Source organism: Maylandia zebra, linkage group LG9 (assembly GCF_041146795.1).
Source record: "Maylandia zebra isolate NMK-2024a linkage group LG9, Mzebra_GT3a, whole genome shotgun sequence".
Taxonomy (NCBI): Eukaryota; Metazoa; Chordata; class Actinopteri; order Cichliformes; family Cichlidae; genus Maylandia; species Maylandia zebra.
In genome coordinates this window covers 33854542-33879614 of record NC_135175.1, presented here as the reverse complement: position 1 = coordinate 33879614, position 25073 = coordinate 33854542, and the positions used below count along the sequence as shown (strand labels likewise).

The window sequence follows — 25073 nt, the reverse complement described above, 5'->3', positions numbered from 1 at the left end:
CTTCTGGTACAAAATGTGAAGAAGTAAATGTGATGCATTCAGCTAGAAATGGAGCGGACAATGTACACTCCAATAGTGGATTTAGTGATCAGTGTTCATGACACTTTGCATGCTAATGATCAAGGAACTGACCTCACAGCCCATTGTTCATTCATTATGCAAAAATTATGCAAGTGTTTATAAGATTGGAGAAACCTGCAGTCAGCTGAGACTGAAGAAGTCTCTGGGATGAGTTACGAAACGTTTGTCCCACTGAAAATGCTACGTCCAGATGAACAGAATCAACTTCTGGGATTTCCTTACCTGGATGATTGAGCGTGCATCTAGATATTACCCACAATTACTTAGGTACACGGGAACAAAGGGACAGCAAGTCAGTTTCTTACAGAGGAAGAAATAAACAAATAATTATACTGCAATTAATTTTAAGCAGTGTGTAATTATTCAGAAAAAGACGGAAAGATACGTCACATCTTTCTACATTTTATTTTTCATATGATTCAGTTAATCTTTTACATCCTGCCTGGATAAAATGACGAAAATATATGACTTACAATAAAAATATTTTTACTGCAACATAACAAAAAATGAAGGTTTGTGTCTTCATGGAGCAAAACACACTCACATCCTGTAAGAAAACAGACCACTGAAAACATTAAATATATTCTTACCCACGTGTAATTTTCCACATACTGCCTGTTTAAAATGACACAAATTTATGAATTTACTTTTTTTTACTGTAACATTAAAAATTGCAGGAATGGTTGTGTCCTTCTGGAGCAAAACAGACTCACACAATATTGTAAGACAATAGAGCCCATTTAAAACACATTTCCTGTGAGTTACAACAGAAGTGGCGCAGCACTGACACTGATAATTACCTCACAATGAACAGCCAAATAAACAGTAACAGGTCTGACAGTTTGACCCAGAAGGTGAACTCTTCTGACATTTTGCTTTTCTTGTGATCAGATGATGGGAGTAATGTTTGCTCTGCATGCTGTTTGTGGACACAGCCAGTGAAGTGTAACTTGCTAAACTTGTGTTGGGATAACTAACTCCATAAGCTAAGATTTTGTAATCGCGGCTCGATCACTTCACAACATTCATGATCTTCTCTTAAACTCTTTTTCTTTCCATCCTGTCTTGCAGCTCTATTGTCATCATCCTTTCCTGAGTATTGCCCTCTCTTTGAAAAAGGAAGAAGGGGCTCAGAATTGATGTAATCCTGCCCCCACCTTCAACCCAAGTATGTGTGGTAGTCACTGCTACCACACAAACATGTCCTGAACCACGCTCACATACTTCTCTGTCACTTCTGACTTCATCATGCAGTACCACAGTGCCTCTTTTTGCACCCTTTCATGTTTTCACTAGATCTACAAAGACAGTGAAGCTCTGACTTTCTCAGGAAATTAAAGCTGAATTCTGTGAAGCCTGATCTCAAGCTTTTTAAGTTTGACGCAGCATCCAGAAGAACTTTTGTTCAGAACCCCCGTTTCTCCCACTGTGTTCAAATGAACCCTGTCAGGGTAATGTCCCATTGGTCTGCCACTTTTCTCACAGGAGGACACTTTGTGGGTCTTTTGATGGCTCAATAGACTTTTGTAATGGATGAAAGACTTTCCACACTGATCACATACAAATGATTTAACTCCACAGTGGGTGTGCTGATGTGATTTTAAGCCAGTCATACGAGTAAAAGCCTTTCCACAGTCACCACATACAAATGATTTAACTCCAGAGTGGGTGCGCTGATGTGATTTTAAGCCAGTCATACGAGTAAAAGCCTTTCCACAGTCACCACATACAAATGATTTAACTCCAGAGTGGATGAGCTGATGCATTTTTAACCTACTAATCCCAGTAAAAGAATTTCCACACAGATAAGAGCTGAAAGGTTTAACTTCACTGTGGACGCCCTGATGTCTCTCTAAGTGATCTCTATCCTGAAAAGACTTTCCACACTGATCACAGACAAATGATTTACCTCCAACATGGATCATATAATGTCTCTTTAAGTCACCTTTCTGAGTAAAGGTCTTTCCACACTGATCACAGCTGAATGGTTTAACTTCACTGTGGATGAGCTGATGTGCTTTTAAGCGGTAATTCTTAATAAAAGACTTTCCGCACTCACCACAGGTGAATGGTTTCACACCGGTGTGGATCAGCTGATGTGCCTTTAAATGACCTTTCAGAGTATAGCTCTTTTCACACTGATCACAGCTGAATGGTTTCACACCGGTGTGGATCAGCTGATGTGATTTAAAGTAAGCTTTCCTAGTAAAAGACATCCCACACAGATCACAGTTGAAAGCTTTAAATTTCGTGTGGACGACTTGATGTTGTTTTAAGGTGCATCTAAGAGTAAAGGTCTTTCCACATTGATCACAGCTGAATGGTTTCACACCGGTGTGGATCAGCTGATGTGATTTTAAGTGACCTTTCTGAGTAAAAGACATCCCACACAGATCGCAGCTGAATGGTTTCACACCGGTGTGGATCAGCTGATGTGCTTTTAAGTTGGATCTCTGAGTAAAGGTCTTTCCACACTGATCACAGCTGAATGGTTTCAAACCTGTGTGGCTCAGCTGATGTGATTTCAAGTGAAAAATCTGAGTAAAGGTTTTTCCACACTGATCACAGCTGAATGGTTTCACACCGGTGTGGATCAGCTGATGTGATTTCAAGTGAAAAATCTGAGTAAAGGTTTTTCCACACTGATCACAGCTGAATGGTTTCACACCGGTGTGGATTAGCTGATGTTTTTTTAAGCTGCATCTTAGAGTAAAGGTTTTTCCACACTGATCACAACTGAATGGTTTCACACCGGTGTGGATCAGCTGATGTGATTTCAAGTGAAAAATCTGAGTAAAGGTTTTTCCACACTGATCACAGCTGAATGGTTTCACACCGGTGTGGATTAGCTGATGTTTTTTTAAGCTGCATCTTAGAGTAAAGGTTTTTCCACACTGATCACAACTGAATGGTTTCACACCGGTGTGGATTAGCTGATGTGTTTTTAAGCTGCATCTCTGAGTAAAGGTCTTCCCACACTGATCACAGCTGAATGGTTTAACTTCACTGTGGATCAGCTGATGTGATTTTAAGCTCCATCTCAGAGCAAAGGTCTTCTCACACAGATCGCAGCTGAATGGTTTCTCTCCACTGTGGATCAGCTGATGTGTTTTTAAGTTCCATCTCTTAGTAAAGGTCTTCTCACACAGATCGCAGCTGAATGGTTTCTCTCCACTGTGGATGAGCTGATGTGTTTTTAAGTTGCTACTCCGAGTAAAAGCCTTTCCACACTGATCACAGCTCAAGCTTCTGTCCTCCCTGTTGGCGCGCTTGCGTCTTCTGGGCTGCTTCATAGCAGGAAAAGTCTTTTCCACAGGGATCGCCGCTGGCTCATCTTTACTTGCTGGTGCTGGATGTTTTTGGTTGATGTCATCCATGTGCTGAGGTTTGGGCCTGCTTTCACTTCTTTCTCCTGTAATGACAAAGAACCCAAACAGTGACATCAGGTCTATACCTTCAGCTCATCCACAAGTGCCCCCTCTTACCTCACAAAGATAAACAGTTTCACCATCTGCCAAACGTCTCAGGTGCCTGGGGACGCTATGCTGTGGTAAACATTTGAAGTGAGCTCATTTTGGCGATAAAAGTAGTAAAAGTTCAACATTGTGAATAAAATTTTGGCTTGTGTGACTTCAAAGTTTTTTAGTTTTTACTTTGTTCAAATTTGAAGAACATCACACTTACAATGTGCAGTTCAGGTTGTATGTGTGAGAGCTGTACAACCAAATCCACACTGACTCAGATTTGCCTCTGATTAACCACGAGGGTGTCACAGTTATCAAAGTCTGCAGACACTGTCAGCTGCAATCAACACCTTTTATTATAATGCACAGGTGAGTTATAATGCATCTCCACTAGAAGATGGTCCCCTGTTATCTAGTTTTTCACAGGCAAGCGTGGGTGAGAGTCTACAGCTTTCTACCGCCCAAGGACACGTAGTCTAATGCCTTTATTTTTCAGGGCCATGTCCACTTAATACTACACTATACGGTTATATGGCATTTTAGTTAATATACAGCATAGAATTGAGGCACTTCAAATAATTTCATCTCAACACCTCCTTCCTGGAGATAAGGAGTCTCACTATCTGCCTAATGTCTCATGGTGCCTGGGAGTGTCAGTCCAACTCACTCACAATACCCATCTGTGTGTGGAATAACCTGTGAAATACATATTTGATGTTTTCCTATATGTAGAACCAAGTCACACAAAATGTACTATAGATATTACTAAAGTCATTTTGTCAAAACATATGATCAACACATAAAATAAAGAAATCTCCATCACAAGAGTTAGCAGCTTACACAAGAAAAGACGTCAGAAAGAATATGAAAGAAGAAAAGTGGATTTTTAATGAGGTCATGCTGAGCCTCTTGTCCCGATTGTTTTATGTTGGGCTGAGAACAAACAACCAATACTCAGATCAGGTCCAGTACACAACAATTATGTATTAAGCACATATGTGGGAGACGTACATGATACCACCCTCAGTGTAGTCTGGTAGATCTCATAGAGGAAGGACAAGAACTTCTTTATTTTATAGGGTTGTACACGCTAAAGATGCATGAGTAAGTTCCTTTTTACAACACTTAGAATGCCGTTTCGAGACCCTTTCACCCCCAGCTGTTTCCTGTTGATCGTTATGAGGCCCGTGATCGTGTATGCCACATCCTGAGTACATCCTGTTCTAACCGCCCCTGTGCAGGAACTTATGCAGTTACAAGCAAAACACTTCTTTTAATGTGTTTTAGTTTAAATATTCTTTTGCTTCTTGACTGACTGACACTTACTGAAATACTGCTACATGTATATTTCCCACAATATCCACAGACATCACCTTCATATGAACGGAAACAGAGAGTTTATCTCAAATGATAAAACATTAATGTACTGAGGCAGACAGAGAGGCTAAACAGAAGGCAGAAATCAAATCAAAGTGAGCTAAGAGAGAGAGACCCTGTAGAAAATGATGAAGTTAAGCAACCAGTGTAGTTATAACTGACTTACTCTGGATCTCCTCTCAGACTCAGGAGGGGGCGAGCGGGCCGGCTTTGTAGTTGGAGTCGGACCAGCAGAGACAATGGGCTCACTGACCTCCACTCCCCAAGTCAGTCACCACGAGGACAAGTTCTTTGTTTAGAGATGATTTAATCCAAGCTCACCAACAACATCATTCAGCTGTCCTCGTCAGAACTAATGAAATAAAAGCAGTTACATTTAGAAACGTCAGTTTACTAAACATAAAAATATTGCTCTATTAGCCTCGCTCACATGTTCTGTAAAGATTAAATGACTTAAATCATCACGTGGTTTACAAAAACACATTTTTACCAAACTCAGCGAACAAGTGCGCATCCAGAAATAACTGTTTTATCTCGTTTGACATGGAAACTTAAAATTACAAAGACACACTGAACGCACCTTCCTACCAGCTGTAACCTAACAGGAGAACGTACGTTCGTCTTCGCAGCTGCAACACATACCTCACAAAAAGCCGTTCATCAATTAGATTTAACACGACGCTTCTCCACAATACTTTGATGCGGGTTCTTCAAAAAGTGCCCATTTTTAAAATGGCGGAAAGACACAGCAAAGAGCACAGTACGCACACTCCTCCTTCTTTGTCTTCTTCTTCTTCTTTTTTTTTTACAAACCTTTATTTAAACATCATTATACAAAATAGAATTAAACAGCACTATATTAAAGGTATTGCACAAGCTCGTGGGAAAAAAACATAAAAAGAGGGATGTCTTCCTAAACATTTGGATTTGTGAATATGAAATTTAACCATTAAGATTAACAAGTTAATCACACATCTGTTGTGGTTTTGGTGTTTGTGTAGACCATGTTTGTAAATAAGAGTCCATGCTAAAAAAGCTTGGCGATGAAATGCAGAGATTTATATAGGGATTTTATCAATATTAAAATTATAAGTAAGGACACCTTCCTTAGAAAACATGTACATAGGTATAGTATCCAAATGGATGTAGGATTTGTAATTATATTTTTTAACCAATTTATTTTGAATGTGTTATTTAGAGTGTTAAAATCGAACACATTAAGTCCTCCATTGACACAGGAGTTCATAAGAACTGTTTTTTAAATGTAGTGTGTCCTATTTTTCCAAATAAAGTTGAAAAGTAACTTATCAACCTCTTTTATGAGTTTATTATCAAGGTGCAATGCCAATGCAGCGTATGTAAGATGAGAGATACCTTCTGCTTTAGTTTTTAATACTCTGCCTTTTAATGATAAATCTCTTAAGAGCCACAGAGTAAATCTGTGTTTGAGTTTCACTAGAATTAGATAAGAAATTTGATCAATTCTTCTTTCCTGGTTTTTGGTTATTACAATACCGAAATAACGAACTTCTTGTTTTACTGGAAGGAACAATAGTTGGGCAATTAACTAAAACAGGTACAGGGACCTGTTTTGGGACAGCCTCGTCTTTTCCCTCTTTGTATGTTAAATCTGGGTGAAGTACTGTTTGTTAATTTGATACTGCTGTTATTGTTATAATGTTTTAATCACCGTAGAAAGTAAGTACCAAAACCATATCTATCTAGAGCTTGAAATATAAATTCATGCTTCACCGTATCGAAGGCCTTGTAGAACTCTAAAAATAATATGAAACCACTGCTATTTATCAGAATAATCCAGAATATCTAAAACCAATCTGATATTGTTATATGTCTTTTGGGCATAAACCCAGATTGTCTTTCATCATTAACCGAGTCAACAACCATCTTAAGTCTGTTAGCTAAAATTAGAGCAAGTATTCTTTAATTATTGTTTAATAAGCTATTTGGTCCGCAATTATCAATCATTAAGAGGTCCTTATTTTGCTTCAGAAACTATGTGGTCAAACCTTGATTCATCGTAGTGGGAAGTTGGTGGTTTCATATGCTTTCAGCAAAAACCTCAAGAAGAAAGGAAGAGAACTCTTCAGAAAAAGTTTTATATAATTCTGCAGTATGATCATCTGTGCCTGGAGATGTATTATTTTTAATAGCCCAATTGCATCTGTGACTTCTTCTAATGAGACGGGTAGATCACATAATATAGAATCTTCTTGGCTGACAGATTTAACATTCAGCAATTATAAGAGGTGATCTGAAGCTTCCTGAGAAAATGTACAGCTAAAAATTCCTTATAGAAATGACTACAGAGTTTAGAGATTAATCTGTAATCCTCTGTTATAACCACATTTATCATTAATTTGCTAATATTATGCTTGAGTGTTTCTTTTCTAAGCTGAAGAAATAATAGGAATTGCACTCACCTTCTTCAAGATCTGGATCTGATAAAAGCTCCTTTTGCTTTGTCTGAGTATAAGCCATCTAATTTATCTTGTAATTTAGCAAGGTTCAATTTATCCTCTTCAATTAGTGTCAATTTGAGAGATTGTATTTTCTTCCTCTAATCTTTTCGATTTCACGTTAAGGCTGCCAACCTTCCTTAAATATTTGTCAATTTCAAATTTTAATAATTCCCAGTTATTTGCAAACTTTAATTTTTCTCGAGCTCTAGATCAATAGTTTGAGATCAGTTCTTTAAGATCCTTTTTCACATCATCTTTCTCTGTCATGAATCGCTGTGTGGCAGACAGGAATTGGGCCCAAAATGAAGGCTCTTAGACACGAGGGATGAACTCAAAACCACAGCTTTATTTGCTGGCCGGGAAAAGCATACAAAAGCAAAAGCAAACTAAACTGAACTGGAAAATGACAAACTAAACACTCAGGGAGACACAGGGAGTTCCACACAGCACGAGGAACGACGTGACACTGACTCAGAGAAACACAGGGTTTAAATACACTGGGAAGTGTGTGAGACACAGAAGGAGGGCACAGCTGGGAGAAATCAGAACTGACGAGACAAGGAAGCGTAATCTGAACACACTGAGATCAGACACGGACCTTCAAAATAAAACGGGAAACACACACGCAAAGACACAGACTCAGAGACGCAGGCTTAACGCAGAGACCTGACTACACTAGAGGGGATATACAGGCAGGGACGACAGAAAACAAAGGGAGCACAGAATAAACACTGGGAAACCAAAAACACAAACAGTTATCATTCATACTATCAAAAATAAGAGTACAAAATCAAAAACACTGGGTCACTGACCCAGAACCATGACACAAACTAACCAAAAGTCTATCCTTGAATGTCTCGAGTTAGAATTGTTGCACTAAGTAAACGTTTTGGAATGAGGATATTTGAATCTCCAAATGTCTATGAGTTTAAGGCGTACTATAACAGCTTTCAATGTAGTAGTAATTCTTTTTTTTAACACTTGTAGTTTCCCAATTATCATACATAGCATTCTTATTATTTTAGAATAGAATAGAATTCAACTTTATTGTCATTGCACATGCACAGGTACAGGGCAACGAAATGCAGTTTGCATCCATCCAGAAGTGCTTTAGTGATATAGATATATTACAATATATATTAGCAATAGTATAGATATGTAAGTATATTACAGAAATGGGTCTATTATGGTATGTTATAATGTACACGGTATGAAGTATGTTGTGAATATTCTATAACTATAAGTATGTACAGGCTGTAGTGAGTACAAGCTATGTACAGGCTATGAACAGGATATAAATATGAAAAACTATACAGAATATGAAATAAATAACTTTACAGAATCTGAGATATACAGCTATACAGAAATGGGAACTATGAAAGTTGTAAACAGTTGTAGGATTAAAGATTATCGAATGTACAGAATGATTATTTACACAGAGCTATACAGTAGTGCAGTTAAGATAAGTGAGGGTGTAGATAGTTTCTACAGAGGTATATAAAGTGCTAGTGGTTGTGAGTGGTGGTTCAGTCCATGTTATTATTGTGTGTTTGAGGGTACAGTTGTCCATTGTGGGTGTGTGTATGTTCAGTCCATGAGTTTAACGTGGGTCAGATGTCAGGAGGCAGAGTTCAGGAGTCTGACAGCTGTGGGGAAGAAGCTGTTCCGGTACCTGGTGGTCTTAGTCCGAAGGCTCCTGTGGCGCCTCCCAGAGGGCAGGAGGGTGAAGAGTCCATGTGATGGGTGACTGGGGTCTCTGATGATTTTCCCAGCCCTTTTCAGACACCGCTTCCTGTAGATGTCTTTTATGGCAGGAAGTGGTGCTCCGGCGATGCGCTGGGCAGTTTTCACGACCCTCTGCAACGCCTTCCGGTCCGAGGCAGAGCAGTTCCCGTACCAGACTGTTATACAGTTGGTCAGGATGCTCTCGATGGTGCAGCGATAGAAGTTCACCAGGATGTCTGAGGACAGGTGGTTCTTCCTCAGAGTCCTCAAGAAGAAGAGGCGCTGGCGAGCCTTCTTGACCAGCTTGGAGCAGTTGGTCGTCCAGGTGAGATCCTCGGAGATGTGGACTCCCAGGAACTTGAAGCTGCTCACACGCTCCACAGCTGTCCCCTTAATGTGGATGGGTGGATGTGGGTCAGCATTCCTCCTGTAGTCCACGATGAGCTCCTTGGTCTTCTCAGTGTTAAGCAGCAGGTTGTTTGTGTCGCACCACTCAGCCAGACAATCCACCTCCTCCCTGTAGGCGGCCTCATCGTTGTCACTGATGAGGCCAATCACCGTGGTGTCATCTGCAAACTTAATGATGGTGTTGGAACCATCAGCCGGTCTGCAGTCGTGGGTGAAGAGGGAGTAGAGGAAAGGGCTCATCACACAACCTTGTGGTACACCGGTGTTCATCGTGATTGTAGATGAGCAGCGGTTATCCAGCCGGACACGTTGGGGGCGGTTGGTCAGGAAGTCCAGTAACCATTTGCAGATGAGGGAACTGATGCCCAGGTCTGTCAGTTTCCTGATGAGTTGTGAGGGGTGGATTGTATTGAACGCTGAACTAAAGTCTATAAACAGCATTCTGGCGTAGGTGTTGTTGTTGTCCAGGTGTGAGAGGACAGAGTGCAGTGCGATGGAGACTGCATCCTCTGTGCTCCTGTTCTGGCGGTATGCGAATTGGTGGGGGTCCAGGGTGGGGGAGAGACAGGATTTGAAGTGTGCTAGGACCAGCTGCTCTAAGCACTTAGTGATGATGGGGGTGAGTGCTACTGGGCGGTAGTCATTGAGGCAAGATGGGTTGGAGTTTTTGGGTATCGGGACGATGGAGGTGGATTTGAAGCAGGCCGGTACCACAGCGTGGGCCAAGGACAGATTGAATATGTCTGTGAGCACTCCTGCAAGCTCCCCAGAACACGCTCTGAGAACACGCCCGGGGATGCCATCAGGACCTGCAGCCTTGTGGACATTGATCCTGCTCAGCACCGCTCCTACATCGGTGGGGGAGAGAGTCAGAGGTTGGTGATCTGGCGTCATGTCTGCTTTGGTTGTGGTTGTGGGGTTCCCTCGCTCAAAACGAGCATAAAAGTTGTTGAGCTCATTGAGGAAGGAGACATCAGTGGATGCGGGGGAAGGTTTGGTGGTCCTGTAGTCTGTGATGGTCTGGAGTCCTTGCCACATGCGTCGGGGGTTGGAGTTGGAGAAATGTTCTTCTACCTTCTTTTTGTAATGGTGTTTGGCTTTTTTGATGCCCTTCTTTAGAAGGGCATTAAAGGGCATCATTTTACATAAAGGGCATCATTTTACAGAAAACCACAAAACAACAATCCCACAGATCATAAATACAGATAATACCAAGACAGGAAAAGGGAACAAAAACACTAAACAAACAAACAAGCAAAAACAAACAAACAAACAAACAAACAAAAAGCACAGCAACAACAGCAAAAAAAAAAAGAAAGGGGGGGGGGGGGGGGTGCACCTCTCTATTGTTTTTACAGGACTGTTCTAGGGCAAACAAAAACACTGAAGATTCCAGTTCCAGACCGGATAAATTGTTGACGTATGTTAACAGAGGGTTCCACGTTGTGTGGAATTTGCCGATGGATCCGTTCAGAGTACATCTGATTTTTTCCAGTTTGACATTTTGCATAACATCCGTTATCCAGCGGTGGTGTGATGGAGCAGTAGTAGACTTCCATTTAAATAAAATCAGGCGTCTCGCTAATAATGACAAAAACGCAATAACCCTCTGTAAATGGGCAGGGGGAACAGAAGTCACAATACCAGAGAAACAACCAAAAACTGTCACCAAGGGGGAGGCGAGATGTTATAGGCATAGGCTTTAGAGATGACTTCAAAAAATGATGACCAGAAAGGAGCAATTTTCGGACAGGACCAAAACATATGAAGGGAAGTAGCTGGAGTCTGTTTGCATCTATCACACGATGGGTCTATGTCTATGTTCGGAAATATTTTTGCTAGTTTAACTTTTGAAAAATGTAACCTGTGTAACACTTTGAATTGTATTAGGGAGTGTCTTGAACATATAGAAGACGAATGGACCCTGGTAAGAGCCATATCTCACTCTTTGTCAGACAGCTGGGCACTGTCGTGGAAAATTTAACAATAACCTGCAACACACCCAGCGAGCTTGATTTGAAGTGGGTTTAATAAACACATTGCGATGTGGAGAGAGCATCCCAGTGAAACACCGGGACCACCTCCGGATTGTGGCCACCGCCCACACAGACAATGAACATTCCACAACCTCACATGTTGGCCCCTCTCACAGGGGGCTATAACTCCTCCCTCACAGAGAGAATTATGACCTTGTTTTCTGCTTGGCTGTCACCTAAGGATTTACATCCCTGATAAGCAGAAGGAGTCTCACTATCTGTTTAATGTCTCCCATTACAATGGCCTCACTGTGTTAACTTTCCACATGCATGTAAACTAGTGACAGGAGTGCTCTTACTATAGTAAAGTGAGAAAGTGATATTACATAACTAATGTGATATGATTAAATATGTGATAAATACATGAGAAAAGAAATCTGCCACCACAGCACCCAAATCATTCTCCCACTGTTCTCGAATGTATGAAATAGACAGGTTATATGTCTTAGTTACATCAAGCTGCTCTCTCATAAGAACCCGTTGTTAAGATAAGGAAGTTTTTAGGTGTGTGATATATTTCCTATTTTATCATTAAATCTCCCAATTTATTAACTGTTTCTGTAAAAGACCCTCTTCCCCAGTGTTATTAGGGATTGATTTTTTGCAACAGAATTATAGATCTTTCCTCTCTGTCTATGCAGCGTACTGTACTCTTTACTATTGTAGGGCCATCAGCCCGTTTAAAAGGTGTGAACCCTCTCCAAGGCATTTACAATTATCTTTACTGTGCCCACATCAGTGATTGGGGAAACCAAAACAACCACAACTCTGGAAGAACGACTTCCTTCTTTAGTGCTTCCAGCATGTTTGAGGCCGATCAAAATCCCTCAATGAAATGGGATAAACCAAAAATCCAATCTTTACGGTGTCACATGTGTCAAAATTGAGTACACATGTCAAAAGAACTCACAACTGTTGTTACTATTGTTAAATTCTCCCAATTCTTTCGATCTTTGGGCTGAAGGATGGACAATATTCGGTGTACAAATGCTCAATCAACAATCTTTTATTAAATACAATTGAACACTTTATGAGCACAAACCATCCGGATGGGGAGACATGCATGAAGAGGGTCACAGCAAATCTCAAACTGGTGGAGGGTTACTCAAACTCTTATAGCCTCTAGTGGCCCCCACCTAGTCATAAAAACCTAAACATTCACATTCTTTCTAACTCCTAGCGAGCCTGACTTATGGCCTTGGCTCCCTATTTTGTCTGCCTTCAACAACGGTGGGGGTGTAGTCTCCCGTGGAATGTGCTCTCTGTCTCCTCCACTATGAGAAAAAGCAAGGTCCTGACTCTCTGAAAACCGTGTTTCTTATAACTCAGCAGTATAATGCATCATAAACAATATCATTCATTCACACTGAATCAGCAGTCTAACGTAATACAAATCAGTTTAATAACTGTAATAGTTATCACCTTCTTCTAATTCAGGAGAATACTACAAACTAAAACTACATAATGATTTCACAATCTTTAATTAGGGGTATAACATGTCATAAGCTCATATTATAATCCCACACTATGTTTACTCAGACAATGAGGGCCTAATGCACTTACGCATCAGGAACTGACATGCTAGATAATCAGTCTACCTACCCTACAAAATGCACACAAGTTGCTGTAAAACTTGCATGCTATAATTACTCCAATCACTTTTACTCATGCTCAGGACTCTAACAGAGTTTGTGATGTTCGGAGAATCATGTAAATGCATATAATTTATAAAATGATTATTAACGTCACAACAACAACCTCCGTAACTTGAAAACACACTAAGCTTTCCAGGGAAACTGATTGGCTGTTTTAAGCAGATGTGATCTGCATTCATTCGCTGATCCCTCTTGGGTGGCACAGAGTCTCACTCTGCAGTCGCTGAGTTGGAGCTCAGCACGCTCTTGTTGGAGGAGGGGGCTCTTTTCAGCCCTCACCCTCTCGTTCCAACGCAGCTTTATGGTTATTGCTGTGGTTCTGGAATCTTCTCATGATGACTAGTAGGGCCCCAAACCGCATGACCTTTGACCTTAACCACTGCCTGGGCTGTCAGCTCTGTTATGAATGGTCCCTGTTCTTGCTGGGTCTCTGAAGACTTCTGATCAGCACGCAGACTCAGTCAGGAGATTCCACCCTTTGGATGATTTCTTCCAGCAATACTCTGGCTGCTGCACCTGTATCTCTTCACTAGGAGGAAAAACTTCTAACCATTTAGAAAACACGTCAACCATAATAATAATAATAATGGATTGCATTTATATAGCACTTTTCGAGACCCTCAAAGCGCTTTACAATGCCACTATTCATTCACTCTCACATTCACACACTGGTGGAGGCAGCTACAGTCATGGGCAGACTGACAGAAGCGAGGCTTCAAACCACATTTTCCTTTCAGTTCAGTGAAGTTTACTTATAGATCATCAAAACCTTATCTGAACATGGACTTAACCCCCTGTAGAGGTTTAATACCTGTACATGAACGGTTAATCCCACAAATCACGGTAAAAAGCCATGGACAAAAACACCATGAAAAAACTCATGGAAAACATAGAAAACATTGTTTAAACCTAGAATCCCTCCGTTTGACACGTGGTCTCTCCCATGAGTCAACTCATCAGAACTAGGAAGCCCATTGTAATCTAGAGAAGCTCACCTTATATTTGCTCTCAATTAAAGTATTTTATAACACTTTTACTCCCGATCTTGCAGGCCTGCTTTTAAATCATCAACACACAAAATATCACCCCCAGAGGGATGATACCTGGCAGTTTTTTTTCCCCTAAGTGCACTGTTACAAACAAAACATATTAGGCCTTGTTCAGGACATGTCTAAATATATATAAAAAATAAACCTGTGTTTCTCTTACAAAAAGAAAACAACCCTAACCTATCTGGCAAAATCAGCCTGGTACTAAAACCAACAAACAAACAAACCAAATCTACCAGAAATCACAGGAAAAGTTTTGCTTTCTGGTGACACAACATGCTGTAGGGATTAGAACCTGCCATGCAGTGTTGCAGTCACTGCTTCTGTTCATGTTCCCCACATCATATTTACGCCTTTAGACGAAGAAGAACACCCACTAGAATACCCAAACTGAGTTTCTAGGAACCTGCACCCAATAATTGCAGCAGTAAGGAAGCCAGGCTTTCCCTGTTGGTCCGCTTGAAAATCCTCCCAAATCAAAACAGCTCACCGTTGCAGATCCTTTTCAGTGCCTCTCTTGGTTCTTTTAAAAATTTAGTCTGACAAAAGCCAAATGACGAATTAGCGCTTCTCTGCGCTACTTAATTTGGATTGGCTGTTCTTTTTTTTTTTTTAAGAGTCCAAGAGAGATGAGGCCTATCGCAATAGTTTAATTTTTCTATTGAGAAAAAGTTATTTCGCAATACATTTCGTTATTGTTCTATCGCCCAGCTCTAATGCTTATCCTACAAAATCTGTCTCTCGCTCTCCCTCTGTCTGTCTTTCACTCACTCACACAGACACACACCACCACTGTCAACTTTGCTAAATTACTAATGAAAAACATTGACCAGGCAGCTGTGATTGAGCAGCAATGTCCATCCAACTCTTTTCATGGTTGTTGTAGTCGTGATAATTTTGTGAGGCCACATTGAAAAGCCTCGGATACGGAAGCGTAGAGCTGCCACCCAGGCAAAAGAAAAGTGAAAAGTATATTGTTTAACAATATACCTTTCATGTTTTTTAACAATATAATATCACATTATTACAATATACAGAATTATCACATTCGTACAATATAAATATTATATAGGCTACATCGCAGCTCCAGTCACGCTTCCATCACAGTCTTTCTCGTCTTTTCCCAGAGTAACAGCCCAACAGGAGGATCTATTGGCTAGCACTGCTTCGCCTTGCACGCATTCTTTTTTTAAACTTAATCTGGAATTCACTGCAAACTGTTTGTGTGGGATATGAACGACAAGATTTTGTTTTTCTACAAGAGTTAGTAAAAAAACATCTCCAGTGTGATCAAATCTTCTTGCCAAACATCCGCAGCTTGGCAGTGTATACAGCACTATAATGAAGAGACCCAATTCTTTTGAAAACCATACATCTTTCCACAGGTCTCAACTTCATCAGACATCACCTAGACACAAAGCTGGATGATGCCAGCGCAAACAGCAGCCTAACCGACTAAGATGATAGATCCATGGGGTCAGGAAAGCCAGAAGCAGGGCTGGAGCGGTACCTTTCATGTCCATTCACTGGAGGTGTGGATCCATTGCATGGCGTTCCTCACATCAAGAAGCTGTCGATCAAAGTCAACACAGCTCTTCCTGCATCAGGAGCTTGTGAAGGACTTCTCAATCATGCAGGACTCCTGTTCACTGCTAAACAGTCACAGCTTCACAGAAAGAACCTTGAGAGCAAACTGCTGCTGAAGCTTAACCATCACCTCACTGAGTGAAGAAATGGCACATTTTTGCTAAATATGCAGAAATAGATTCACACCCATACAATTTATGGTAAACTGAGCTGGCTTGTATGTACATGAGGAAGATGTCTCGTTCTGTTTTCTCTGAGGTTGCTGTGCCATTTGGAGCAAAAATGAATATAAAGTTTACAGCAAATCTTGTCACTGGAAATTGTTTGCACTGTTTATATATTTATATTATTTACTGCAGGTATTGGTGAAAAAAGCTTGTTTGAAAAATGTTGTGAAAATCTGGAAATTAGAATTGTTGTGCTTTATTTTGTTGATGTTTTTACATATATTCCTTTTGAAAATACTAAAATTTGTATATTTATTTATTTTTGTTTGTCTGATAGCATTTATAAAATAAATCGGACATTTCAAACAGTTACTCGCTACTTGAGTAGTCTTTTCACCAAGTACTTTACTCTTACTCGAGTAACTTTTTTGAAGACTACTTTTCACTTTTACGTGAGTAATAATATTTCAAAGTAATGCTACTCTTACTTGAGTACAATTTTTGGATACTTGACCCACCTCTGTAACCGGGCATGATCAGAAATGACGATTGGATCATATTTACAGTCTGTAATAGCACTCAGTAAGTAGGGGCCACATCTGTCTCCGGAGTCTGCACCTTGGGTCCTTTTCCTGCCTGCACACAGCCGTCACATAACAGGTCTTAGTAAAGATTGGGAAGAGCGATCCCAAACAGAATCCATTACCAGGTTGTAATCCCCAGACATAACCAGATGATAACTATCCAGATTGGGAATGGAGCTTAGCATTAGCGCTCAGCCTGAGCTGGAGGTTTAAGGGTCAAGGGTCTGCGAGCCAGAGGGGTCTGCTCAGCCAGAGCTGGAGGTTTGAGCTCTGGGGGTCTGCGTGCCAGATGGGCTGCTTAGCCCAAACTAGAGGTTTAAGGGCCGAGGGTCTGTGCGCCAGAGAGGGCCATTCAACCCAATCTGGGGGTTTGAGCTACATGGGTCTGCACACTAGAGGTGCCCGCTCAACCTGAGGTGGAAGTTTGAGCGCAGAGGATCTGCGCACTGGATGGTCCCACTCTGCCTGAGTCGGAGGTTTGAGCACCGGGGGTCTGCGAGCTGTCCATACCTGCCACACCTGCACACCCGCTTCCTCATCCAGCACCGACTGCACCGCTGCTTCCGAGTCCAGCAGCGAAACACCAGCCATCAGCCAAGATCAATAATCACTGGCCACTTTCCAGGCCAACAGCTAAGGAGCTGTTGAGAGCCACCGGAGCCATTATGTCATCACTGCCACTGGACCCAGGGCAGGCCGGTTGATCTGTAACACCATTGTCACTGGACCCGGGGCAAGCTGCCTGAGCCGCAATGCTGCTGCCACTGGTCTCATCACAGGCCGCCTAGACTGTTTTGGTGCCACTGGACCCATGGGAGGCCGCCTGAATGGTCTTGCTGGATTTGCCACCAACCAAGTTGGCCACAAGAACTTGGCTTGTTGGACTGTGTGCCGCTGCTGCTGGAGGTGCAACCGGGTTTTTTAATTGTTTGGACTAAGGCTCTGATATTGTTTTGAGTCCTTCGTCCTGGAAATCCCCCCCCCCCCAAACCAGGCACCTTCAGGCCTGCTGGGGGGTTCATTCATTATGCAAATGTAGTGTGTCTGTGAAGGTTCTCAGTCATCCAGGTCATCGTAGTCAAAGGAGCTTGCAAAGAAAAGCGTCTGGACTTCTTTAAGTTACTTGAAGATGTTTCACCTCTCATCCGAGAAGCTTCTTCAGTTCTAAGGTCAAATGGTGGAGAGTCCCAGATATAAACCTAGTGGGAGTGACCCCCCACAGAAGGACAAAAGGACCCCCTGATGACTTAACTTAAAGAAGTCCAGACGCTTTTCTTTGCAATGCAAATGTAGTGTTTATAAGATTGGAGAAACCTGCAGTCAGCTGAGACTGAAGAAGTCTCTGGGATGAGTGACGAAATGTTTGTCCCACTGAAAACGTTACGTCCAGATGAACAGAATCAACTTCTGGGATTTCCTTACCTGGATGATTGAGCATGCATCAAGATATTACCCACAATTACTTAGGTACACGGGAACAAAGGGACAGCAAGTCAGTTTTATCATAAATGACACATATATATGACTTACAATAAGAATATTTTTATTGCAACATAAAAAAATGTAGGTTTGTCTCTTCATGGAGCAAAACACACTCACATCCTGTAAGAAAACACAGACCACTGAAAACTTTACACATGGGTAAGAAAATATTTAGTTTTCCACATACTGCCTGTTTCAAAATGACACAAATTTATCAATTTACCTTTTTTTTCTTACTGTAACATTAAAAATTGCAGGAGGGGTTGTGTCTTTGTGGAGCAAAACAGACTCACACAATATTGTAAGACAATAGAGCCCATTTAAAACACATTTCATGTGAGTTACAACAGAAGTGCACTCACACTGATAATTACCTCACGATGAATAGCCAAATAAACACGGGGTCCCCAATCCCAGTCCACGAGGGCCGGTGTCCCTGCAGGGTTTAGAGGTGTCCTTGATCCGTCATAGATGATTTAAAAATGTTAAATTATCCCCTTCAACATGTCTTGACGTTGTCCAGAGGCCTGGTAATGAAGTAATCATGTGATTCAGGTGTGTTGACCCAGAGTGAGATCTAAAACCTGCAGGGACACTGGCCCTCGTGGACTGGGATTGGGGACTCCTAAAATAAACAGTAACAGGTCTGATAGTTTGACCCAGAAGGTGAACTGTTCTGACATTTTGTTTTTCTTGTGATCAGATGATGGGAGTAATGTTTGCTCTGTATGCTGTTTGTGGACACAGCCAGTGAAGTGTAACTTGCTAAACTTGGAACACAAGCTGAATTCTGTGAAGCCTGATCTCAAGCTTTTTAAGTTTGACGCAGCATCCAGAAGAACTTTTGTTCAGACCCCTGTTTCTCCCACTGTGTTCAAATGAACCCCGTCAGGGTAATGTCTAGGGCTGCCACGATTAGTCGACTAGTCACGATTACGTCGACTATCAAAATCGCCAACGACTAATTTAATAGTCAACGCGTCATTTGAAGCTTTGTAAGATCCCAAAAGACGCAGGAATAAGTAGTAGGATTTAATAACGGACTGAAACAGAAAACGGCAGCACTGCATGAAGAAGGATGACAGCTGCCATTAAACCCCGAAGAAGAAGAAGCTGTGTCCCAGAATTCATAGCGTGGCCCAGCTCAGTTTCCAACAATGGCAGCAGCTAGTCAGTTTTATTCTTATCATTCTTTCTGGGTCACAAAGTAAATGTTTAACATATTTTCAGGCGAGAATGTAGCTGTGTAAACTTCAAATATCTGCTCACTTTATCAAGACACCACATTTTTTTGAAAGTGCTCCGACGTTTTCGGAGACTTCGATAGCTAGCCGGGGTTACAGGCTCCCTGGAGCCGGTGAGAACACCGGACTCCCGGCAAATGGTTTCCAAACCCACCGCCATCTTTTGCTACTCAGGTTAAACATGATATATAAGTCACTTAGATAACTTAAAAATGTTACTGTTCTGCTTTTTTTCAGTATTTTATTTGTTCCTGAGTAAATCGGTTTGGCTGAGATTAAAGTTATAGTTTTTACACAGCTGAATAAACATCAAGCAGACAGCTGATTATCAGAAATGTGAGATGCTCGAGAATATACTCCGGTGTCCTGTTATATTTTAGATAGCAAGGAGTAGGGATGGGTATCGTTTAAGTTTTATCCGATACCGGTGCCAAACTGGTACTTTTGAAACGGTGCCGGTGCTTAAAGAATGGAGAACACAAAATTGGTCCAAAAACCTCTCATGTTTAACTGTTTTCCACTTTTTCTTTGTTCATTTTAGCCTTTTTGGCCAGGGTGAAGGGAGTATCTGCCATCAAACAAGAAGACAGCCGCATGTAGCTATGATGATGTTTGCTAGTTCACCTTACCTGCATTAATGTAATAATGTGGTTAGCCTACTCAACGTAAATTACACACGAACAACATTAAGCTACTCATGCAGAGAAGCACGGCTGCTGCTGCATCATCATCCGTCATCATTTCTGCTACACTGGCAGGGCTAGGGGCCAGGACTCCCCTCTTCGGGTTTTTGGAGGATGTTGCTAACTCCGGGTCTGATAACAGGCACCACACCCGCAGTAGATGTGCTCGGTGTGAGGTCTCACAGCAAGCTCTCAAATACGGCGCATTTTTCGGCTTTAAAAAAAAACGCTATGCGTCGCCAGGTGTTTCATCGGATTCGAGGTGTTACCTCCTTTGACAGTATCAAAGTATCACCTTAAAGCACTTGTTGCAGGCTGCTGAGTTTGCATATTTTGCTGTGAAGTACAGCCAGACTTTTCACCGCTTTGCCTTGGGCATTTTTAATCTGTAGCTCTGCTCTAAAAGAACGTACGTACCTGGACCCGCCTACTATCCTCAGAAACGTAAAATGATTGGCTAGAATCTAAAGTGTATGACATCTCAGGAAAATAAAAGCACCGAAATAAGCGCTTCTTTTCGGTCTGGTTACTACCGTTTATGTCAGAACTGGTGCCGTCATGGCACCGGATACAGGTACCCATCCCTAGCAAGGAGTTTATTAAACTTCACCGAAACAATCTGCACATTTCATTAAAATTTAATAAACTATCACCTTGTCTCTATTCTTAGTTAGCACAGACCTTAAACACTTAAAGCTGTAAGCTCATGATAGTTATATAAGAGCAGATGCATGCTGTACATTTTACGTCCAATGGATGCATGATCTGATTAGTCGACTAATTGCAAAAATAATCGGTGACTAGTCGACTATCAAAATAATCATTTGTGGCAGCCCTAGTAATGTCCCATTGGTCTTCCACTTTTCTCAGAGGAGGACACTTTGTGGGTTTTCTGATGCCTCAATAGATTTGTTTTATGGATGAAAGACTTTCCACAGTGACCACATACAAATGATTTAACTCCAGAGTGGGTGAGCTGATGTGATTTTAAGCCAGTCATGTGAGTAAAAGCCTTTCCACACTGACCACATACAAATTGTTTAGCACCAGAGTGGATCAGCTGATGTGATTTTAAGCCAGTCATGTGAGTAAAAGCCTTTCCACACTGACCACATACAAATTGTTTAGCACCAGAGTGGATCAGCTGATGTGATTTTAAGCCAGTCATGTGAGTAAAAGCCTTTCCACATTGACCACATTTAAATGATGTAACTCCAGAGTGGATGAGCTGATGTGATTTTAACCTTTCGATCTCAATATAAGCCTTTCCACAGTCACCACATACAAATTGTTTAGTACCAGAGTGGATAAGCTGATGTGATTTTAAGGCAGCAATGTGAGTAAAAGACTTTCCACACTGCTCACAGCTGAAGGGTTTAGCTCCACTGTGGATAAGCTGATGTCTTTTTAAGTTACTAACGTAAGCAAAAGCCTTTCCACACTGATCACAGGTGAGAGGTTTATCTCCACTGTGGATGAGCTGATGTACTTTTAAATTGCCTATCTGAGTAAATGACTTTCCACACAGATCACAACTGAATGGTTTCTCTCCACTGTGGATGAGCTGATGTCTTTTTAACCTATCAATCTCAGTAAAAGAATTTCCACACTGATCACAGGTGAAAGGTTTAACTTCACTGTGGATGCCCTGATGTCTCTCTAAGTGATCTCTATCCGTAAAAGACTTTCCACACTGATCACAGACAAATGATTTACCTCCAACATGGATCATATAATGTCTCCTTAAGTGACCTTTCTGAGTAAAAGACTTTTCACACTGATCACAGTTGAAAGCTTTAAATCCAGTGTGGACGACCTGATGTGTTTTTAAGCTCCATCTATGAGTAAAGGTCTTTCCACACTGATCACAGCTGAATGGTTTCACACCGGTGTGGATCAGCTGATGTGATTTCAAGTGACCAATCTGAGTAAAAGCCTTTCCACACTGATCACAGCTCAAGCTTCTCTCCTCCCTGTTGGCGCGCTTGCGTCTTCTGGGCTGCTTCATAGCAGGAAAAGTCTTTTCCACAGGGATCGCCGCTGGCTCGTCTTTACTTTCTGGTGCTGGATGTTTTTGGTTGATGTCATCCATGTGCTGAGGTTTGGGCCTGCTTTCACTTCTTTCTCCTGTAATGACAAAGAACCAAAACAGTGACATCAGGTCTATATCTTCAGCTCATCCACAAGTGCCCCCTCTTACCTCACAAAGATAAACAGTTTCACCATCTGCCAAACGTCTCAGGTGCCTGGGGACGCTATGCTGTGGTAAATATTTGAAGTGAGCTCATTTTGGGGATAAAAGTAGTAAAAGTTCAACTTGTGAATAAAATATTGGCTTGTGTGACTTCAAAGTTTTTTAGTTTTTACTTTGTTCAAATCTGAAGAACATCACACTTACAATGTGCAGTTCAGGTTGTATGTGTGAGAGCTGTACAACCAAATCCACACTGGCTCAGATTTGCCTCTGATTAACCACGAGGGTGTCACAGTTATCAAAGTCTGCAGACACTGTCAGCTGCAATCAACACCTTTTATTATAATGCACAGGTGAGTTATAATGCATCTCCACTAGAAGATGGTCCCCTGTTATCTAGTTTTTCACAGGCAAGCGTGGGTGAGAGTCTACAGCTTTCCACCCCCCAAGGACACGTAGTCTAATGCCTTTATTTTTCATGGCCATGTCCACTTAATACTGCACTATATGGTTATATGGCATTTTAGTTAATATACAGCATAGAATTGAGGCACTTCAAATATTTTCATCTCAACACCTCCTCCCTGGAGATAAGGAGGAGTCTCACTATCTGCCTAATGTCTCATGGTGCCTGGGAGTGTCAGTCCAACTCACTCACAATACCCATCTGTGTGTGGAATAACATATTTGATGTTTTCCTATATGTAGAACAAAGTCGCACAAAATGTACTATAGATATTACTAAAGTGATATTGTCAAAACATATGATCAACACATAAAATAAAGAAATCTCCATCACAAGAGTTAGCAGCTTACACAAGAAAAGACGTCAGAAAGAATATGAAAGAAGAAACGTGGAAAAGGAAAACAGAGGATTTTTAATGAAGTCATGATCACTCCACAGACATCACCTTCATATGAAGGGAAACAGAGAGTGTAACTCAAATGATAAAACATTAATGTACTGAGGCAGACAAACAGAGAGGCTAAACAGAAGGCAGAAATCAAATCAAAATGAGCTAAGAGAGAGAGACCCTGTAGAAAATGATGAAGTTAAGCAACCAGTGTAGTTATAACTGACTTACTCTGGATCTCCTCTCAGACTCAGGAGGGGGCGAGCGGGCCGGCTTTGTAGTTGGAGTCGGACCAGCAGAGACAATGAGCTCACTGACCTCCACTCCCCAAGTCAGTCACCACGAGGACAAGTTCTTTGTTTAGAGATGATTTAATCCAAGCTCACCAACAACATCACTCAGCTGTCCTCGTCAGAACTAATGAAATAAAAGCAGTTACATTTAGAAACGTCAGTTTACTAAACATAAAAAAATTGCTCTTTTAGCCTCGCTCACATGTTCTGTAAAGATTAAATGACTTAAATCATCACGTGGTTTACAAAAACACATTGTTAATCTCAGCAAATAAGTGCGCATCCAGAAATAACTGTTTTATCTCGTTTGACATGGAAACTTAAAATTACAAAGACACACTGAACGCACCTTCCTACCAGCTGTAACCTAACAGGAGAACGTACGTTCGTCTTCGCAGCTGCGATACATACCTGACAAATTGCCGTTCATCAATTAGATTTAACACGACGCTTCTCCACAATACTTTGATGCGGGTTCTTCAAAAAGTGCCCATTTTTAAAACGGCGGAAAGACACAGCAAAGAGCACAGTACGCACACTCCTCCTTCTTCTTCGTCTCCTCCCCCTGCTGCTTCTTCTTCTTTTCTTTTTTTTACAAACCTTTATTTAAACATCAGTACAATACAAACTAGAGTTAAACAGTACTATACTAAAGGTGTTATGCTTACAAAAAATGTATACAATAAACAAACAAATAAACATTATTCAGAACCTACAGGGGGAACCTGCTAGGGGGAAAAGTTTAACTGATTAAAGCAAAGAGTAAAGTGATTGAAGGATCTTCATTTTTTTTACACACAACCATAGTTTTTATAGCTTTTGGGTTAGTAGAGTTCTTAATTGAATTAAGATATTGCACAAGCTCATAGGAAAATACATAAAAAGAGGGATGTCTTCCAAAACGTTTGGATTTGTGAATATGACATTTAGCCATTAAGATTAACAAGTTAATCACACATCTGTTGTTGTCAATGTTGAAATGTCTTTGGTGTTTTTGTAGACCAAATAATACATAGTTCCAAAACAGTACAAATCCTTTAAATACATTTTCTGAGATAAAAACACATAATCTCGGCCAAAAGTCTTGCACAAGGTTACAAAACCAAAAAAGCTGCATAGTAGATTCCTTGCACTTTTGACAAAATCTGCAGTTTGCATCAATGTCTAATTTGAATTTGCTGTGAAGATAATCTTTAGATGGGTAAATTCTGTGTATTAATTTATAATAAATGTCTTTAACTTTGTTGGTAATTAAAAACTTCGTCTTCCAAACTTCGTTCCACATAATATCGACAGGCAACCGGTTCCAGAAAAAAAATTACATACGGTTCTGTGGTTATACTATCCTGAAATAAAGATCTGATAGATTTGTTGTTGTTTTTAGAATTCTTAGAAAAGCACATCTTCCAACAAAAGTTTATAATAAAGATGCCAACGGCCTGTGGAATGAAGTGATGTTAGGTTTATTCTTAAAAAGCATACAAACCTGTGATGGTTTTGAGCCAAATGTTTTTGTATAATCATCACGATTTACAGCTAAATTATTAAATATAGACAAAATGTTTTATAGGAAAAAAGCATACCATTGGAATTGAATAATTGGTCGACTAAAACAATATTATTCCTAAACCAACTCCCTAAGAAGAGAGATTTTCTTTTATATAAGATATCCTTGTTATTCTACATATAATAACTGTGTGGACTAAAGTT

The 25073-nt window shown here is 40.9% G+C and overlaps 2 protein-coding genes across 7 annotated transcripts; both read right to left on the bottom strand.

Annotated features, from left to right (window-relative positions):
- Nucleotides 1-463: 463 nt before the first annotated feature.
- Nucleotides 464-23901, bottom strand: LOC106674769 (uncharacterized). 3 transcript variants are annotated; one of them, XM_076888452.1, is made up of 3 exons: nucleotides 23775-23901; nucleotides 5089-5274; nucleotides 464-3493 (listed from the first exon to the last, which is right to left on the bottom strand). In XM_076888452.1, the coding sequence occupies exon 3, from the start codon at nucleotides 3456-3458 to the stop codon at nucleotides 1416-1418; it is 2043 nt and encodes a 680-aa protein (XP_076744567.1). In that variant the 5' UTR covers nucleotides 3459-3493; nucleotides 5089-5274; nucleotides 23775-23901; the 3' UTR covers nucleotides 464-1415. The 3 variants fall into 3 exon arrangements, with proteins under 3 accessions (XP_076744567.1, XP_024659393.2, XP_024659392.2); XM_024803625.2 differs by lacking the exon at nucleotides 23775-23901 and adding an exon at nucleotides 5503-5708; XM_024803624.2 differs by lacking the exon at nucleotides 23775-23901 and adding an exon at nucleotides 5565-5708.
- On the bottom strand, nucleotides 18136-23914 carry LOC112435286 (uncharacterized). Of its 4 annotated transcripts, XM_076888482.1 has the most exons (4): nucleotides 23775-23914; nucleotides 23302-23487; nucleotides 22223-22282; nucleotides 18136-22149 (listed from the first exon to the last, which is right to left on the bottom strand). In XM_076888482.1, exon 4 carries the CDS (start codon nucleotides 22112-22114, stop codon nucleotides 20858-20860), a length of 1257 nt encoding a protein of 418 aa, XP_076744597.1. In that variant the 5' UTR covers nucleotides 22115-22149; nucleotides 22223-22282; nucleotides 23302-23487; nucleotides 23775-23914; the 3' UTR covers nucleotides 18136-20857. The 4 variants fall into 4 exon arrangements, with proteins under 4 accessions (XP_076744597.1, XP_024659400.1, XP_024659402.1 ...); XM_024803632.2 differs by lacking the exon at nucleotides 22223-22282; XM_024803634.2 differs by lacking the exon at nucleotides 22223-22282 and having other exon boundaries at nucleotides 23713-23850.
- Between the last annotated feature and the right edge of the window lie 1159 nt (nucleotides 23915-25073).

Coding starts and splice junctions, on each gene's coding strand:
- LOC106674769 (XM_076888452.1), bottom strand. CDS start 3,458: ATGGATGACATCAACCAAAAACATCCAGCACCAGCAAGTAAAGATGAG.
- LOC112435286 (XM_076888482.1), bottom strand. CDS start 22,114: ATGGATGACATCAACCAAAAACATCCAGCACCAGAAAGTAAAGACGAG.